Source organism: Myotis davidii, unplaced genomic scaffold, assembly GCF_000327345.1.
Source record: "Myotis davidii unplaced genomic scaffold, ASM32734v1 scaffold586, whole genome shotgun sequence".
NCBI lineage: Eukaryota > Metazoa > Chordata > Mammalia > Chiroptera > Vespertilionidae > Myotis > Myotis davidii.
Window position 1 is genome coordinate 109,657 of NW_006296809.1, and position 2,351 is coordinate 112,007.

At 63.1% G+C, this 2,351-nt stretch overlaps 1 protein-coding gene across 1 annotated transcript; it reads left to right on the plus strand.

The window, feature by feature from the left end:
* Positions 1-6: 6 nt before the first annotated feature.
* On the plus strand, positions 7-1,088 carry ISG15 (ISG15 ubiquitin-like modifier). Its single transcript, XM_006772525.2, has 2 exons — positions 7-124; positions 537-1,088. The coding sequence occupies exons 1-2, from the start codon at positions 122-124 to the stop codon at positions 1,026-1,028; spliced, it is 495 nt and encodes a 164-aa protein (XP_006772588.1). The 5' UTR covers positions 7-121; the 3' UTR covers positions 1,029-1,088.
* The last annotated feature ends 1,263 nt before the right edge of the window (positions 1,089-2,351 follow it).

Below are 2,351 nucleotides of genomic sequence, written 5' to 3' on the forward strand. Positions count from 1 at the left end.
GCTCAGAAAAGGGGTGAGCTGCCAGGGCCTGCGGAGAGGGAGCTGGAGCTGAGACAGTGCACTCATCCTCATCGTCGTCGTCTCACGACCTGTGGAGGACCCGGCATCAGAGCCCACAGCCATGGTGAGGCGGGTGACGGGCTGGACAGGTGGGCTGGGCACCAGTCCATTACCCTCTCCCTCCCTGTGTGCCAGGCAAGCGGAGCTGCTAGAGTTCCCAGGTTCCTAAGTCTGACACCAGGGCTCCTGCTGACACCAGGGTCTGGGACTTGGAAGGTGGGTTCTGCCCAGTGGCTGCTTCTGAGGTCCCTGGGGGGACATCTTAGCTAATGAAGGGAGACCAAGTAGATGGTCATGGGAGGCTGGCCGTTCCTCTAGAAATGCCCCCTTGTGCTTCTGTCTCCTGCACTGGAGGTCCTGGTGGATGGAGAGGACACAGAATGGGGAGCAGGGTCCAGGGCCCTAGGAGCTTGCCCTACGACCACGGTCATGCGTGTAGTGGTGCCGGGGTCTCTGAGCTCTGTTGATGCCCACAGGGCGGGTACCTGAAGGTGAAGATGCTGAGCAACGAGTTCCAAGTGCCCATGAGGGACTCCATGCTGTTGTCGGAACTGAAGCAGCTGATCACCCAGAAGATCCAAGTGCCTGCCTTCCGGCAGCGCCTGCTGGTCCAGGGGAGCAATGAAGTGCTGCAGGACGGGGTTCCCCTGGCCCACCAGGGCCTGCGCTCTGGCAGCGAGGTCGTGCTGGTGGTGCAGAGCTGCGACAGGCCCCTGAGCATCCTGGTGAGGAACGACAGGGGCAACAACCGAGCCTACGAGGTCCAGCTGACGCAGAAGGTGGCCAGACTCAAGGAGCAGGTGGCTGAACGGGAGAGCACGAACGTCGACCAGTTCTGGCTGAGTTTCCAGGGGCAGCCCCTGGATGACGAGAAGCAGCTGGGGGAGTACGACCTCACGCCCCACTGCACCGTGCAGATGAATCTGCGCCTTCGGGGGGGCGAGGAGGGGCTGGGAGGGCAGCGCTAAGAACCACCACCGGCGAGTCCCTGGCCAAGGGGCCCATAATAAACGCTGATGCAAAGCTAACTGGCTGCCTCTGCGTCTTCCCTCGCCCCTGCCCGGCACTCTCACCTCTGCTGATGAACCTGGGGGAGAGGTGGAGGAGGAGGAAGGCATTCCACACCTCTGGGAAATGAACTTCTAGAGAAAGAAAAAGGGGCCTCGCTGGAGTCCATCCCTGGCCCAGGTTGAGCACAGCCAGGCCCTGCACAACTGGCCCCACCCAACGTCCGGGTCAGCAGACAGCACTGAGCGGGGAGGCCAGGTCAGGCTCCAAAGGCCACAAGGCGATGTCTCCAGTGGGATCAGCGCCCCTGGAAGCGGTGAGGTGGGGAGTCCCTGGGCCTGCCTGGGTCAGCTGGGAGGTGGGGCTCCGGGCCTCTCCGTCCTGCGGGACCCACTAGCCCACTCTGTCCAGTGTGCACTGGTCTGGGAGGGGTGTGGACAGGGCCTGAACACTCACCGTCACCAATGGTGACCTGCTGAGTGGAGCCTGTGCCTTTGGGGTTTCACTTAGTGGAGAGGCTGTGGCCGAGGTTAGGGCGCCTGAAGGGGGGCTCCAGTGGAAGAGCTTTGGGGAGCACCGCCTGGCACAGGCTGCGAGTGCTTCCACACCACATGCCCTTCCTATCCCAGTTCCCAAAGGAGCCCACAGGAGCCAGGCTGAGCCAGCCTGGGATGCAGGCAAGATGGGGGTGACAGAACAGACACCTCTCTGGGCTAAAAGCCGAGATTCTGGGGACACTCAGACCTCAGCTTTCAGACTCTTCGGGGGGATTTGGCTGGAGACCCAGAGCCCCCTTTCTGGTCTGTGGGAGTCTATTTGGACTGGGGGTGGGGAGCCACCTCAGGTCTGCCTTGCCTAGGACGGGTGTATAGACACACAGGTGTGCCTGTGGGGGGCTCTCCACGTTCCATCCTCATTTCCTGGGCCCCACTCTCACCTCTTCACTGCAAGTCAGCAAGTGTAAGCACACACCTTGATGCCACCCCCCTTTCCTGAGCCCCCCACCGGGTCTGGAGAAGGAGGGTCCTCCAGAGGGGCCTCTGCATAGCTAGCCCGGCCTAGCTCCTGGCCCTGAGCTCTGTGGTTGGAGTGTGAGGGGGCACCTCGGGTCCAGCCCTGGAGGAACGGAAGGGGTCTCCTCCCGCTCCCCCTCGGTCGTCAGCCAGGCCCGGCTCCAGTCTGGACGTTCTGGATCGCAGTGCGTCCCTGCACTTAGCCTGGCGGGAGCAGCGCGATTGTGGGCGCTGGGAGGGGGCGTGGCTGGCCCTCCCCCTCCCCCCTCC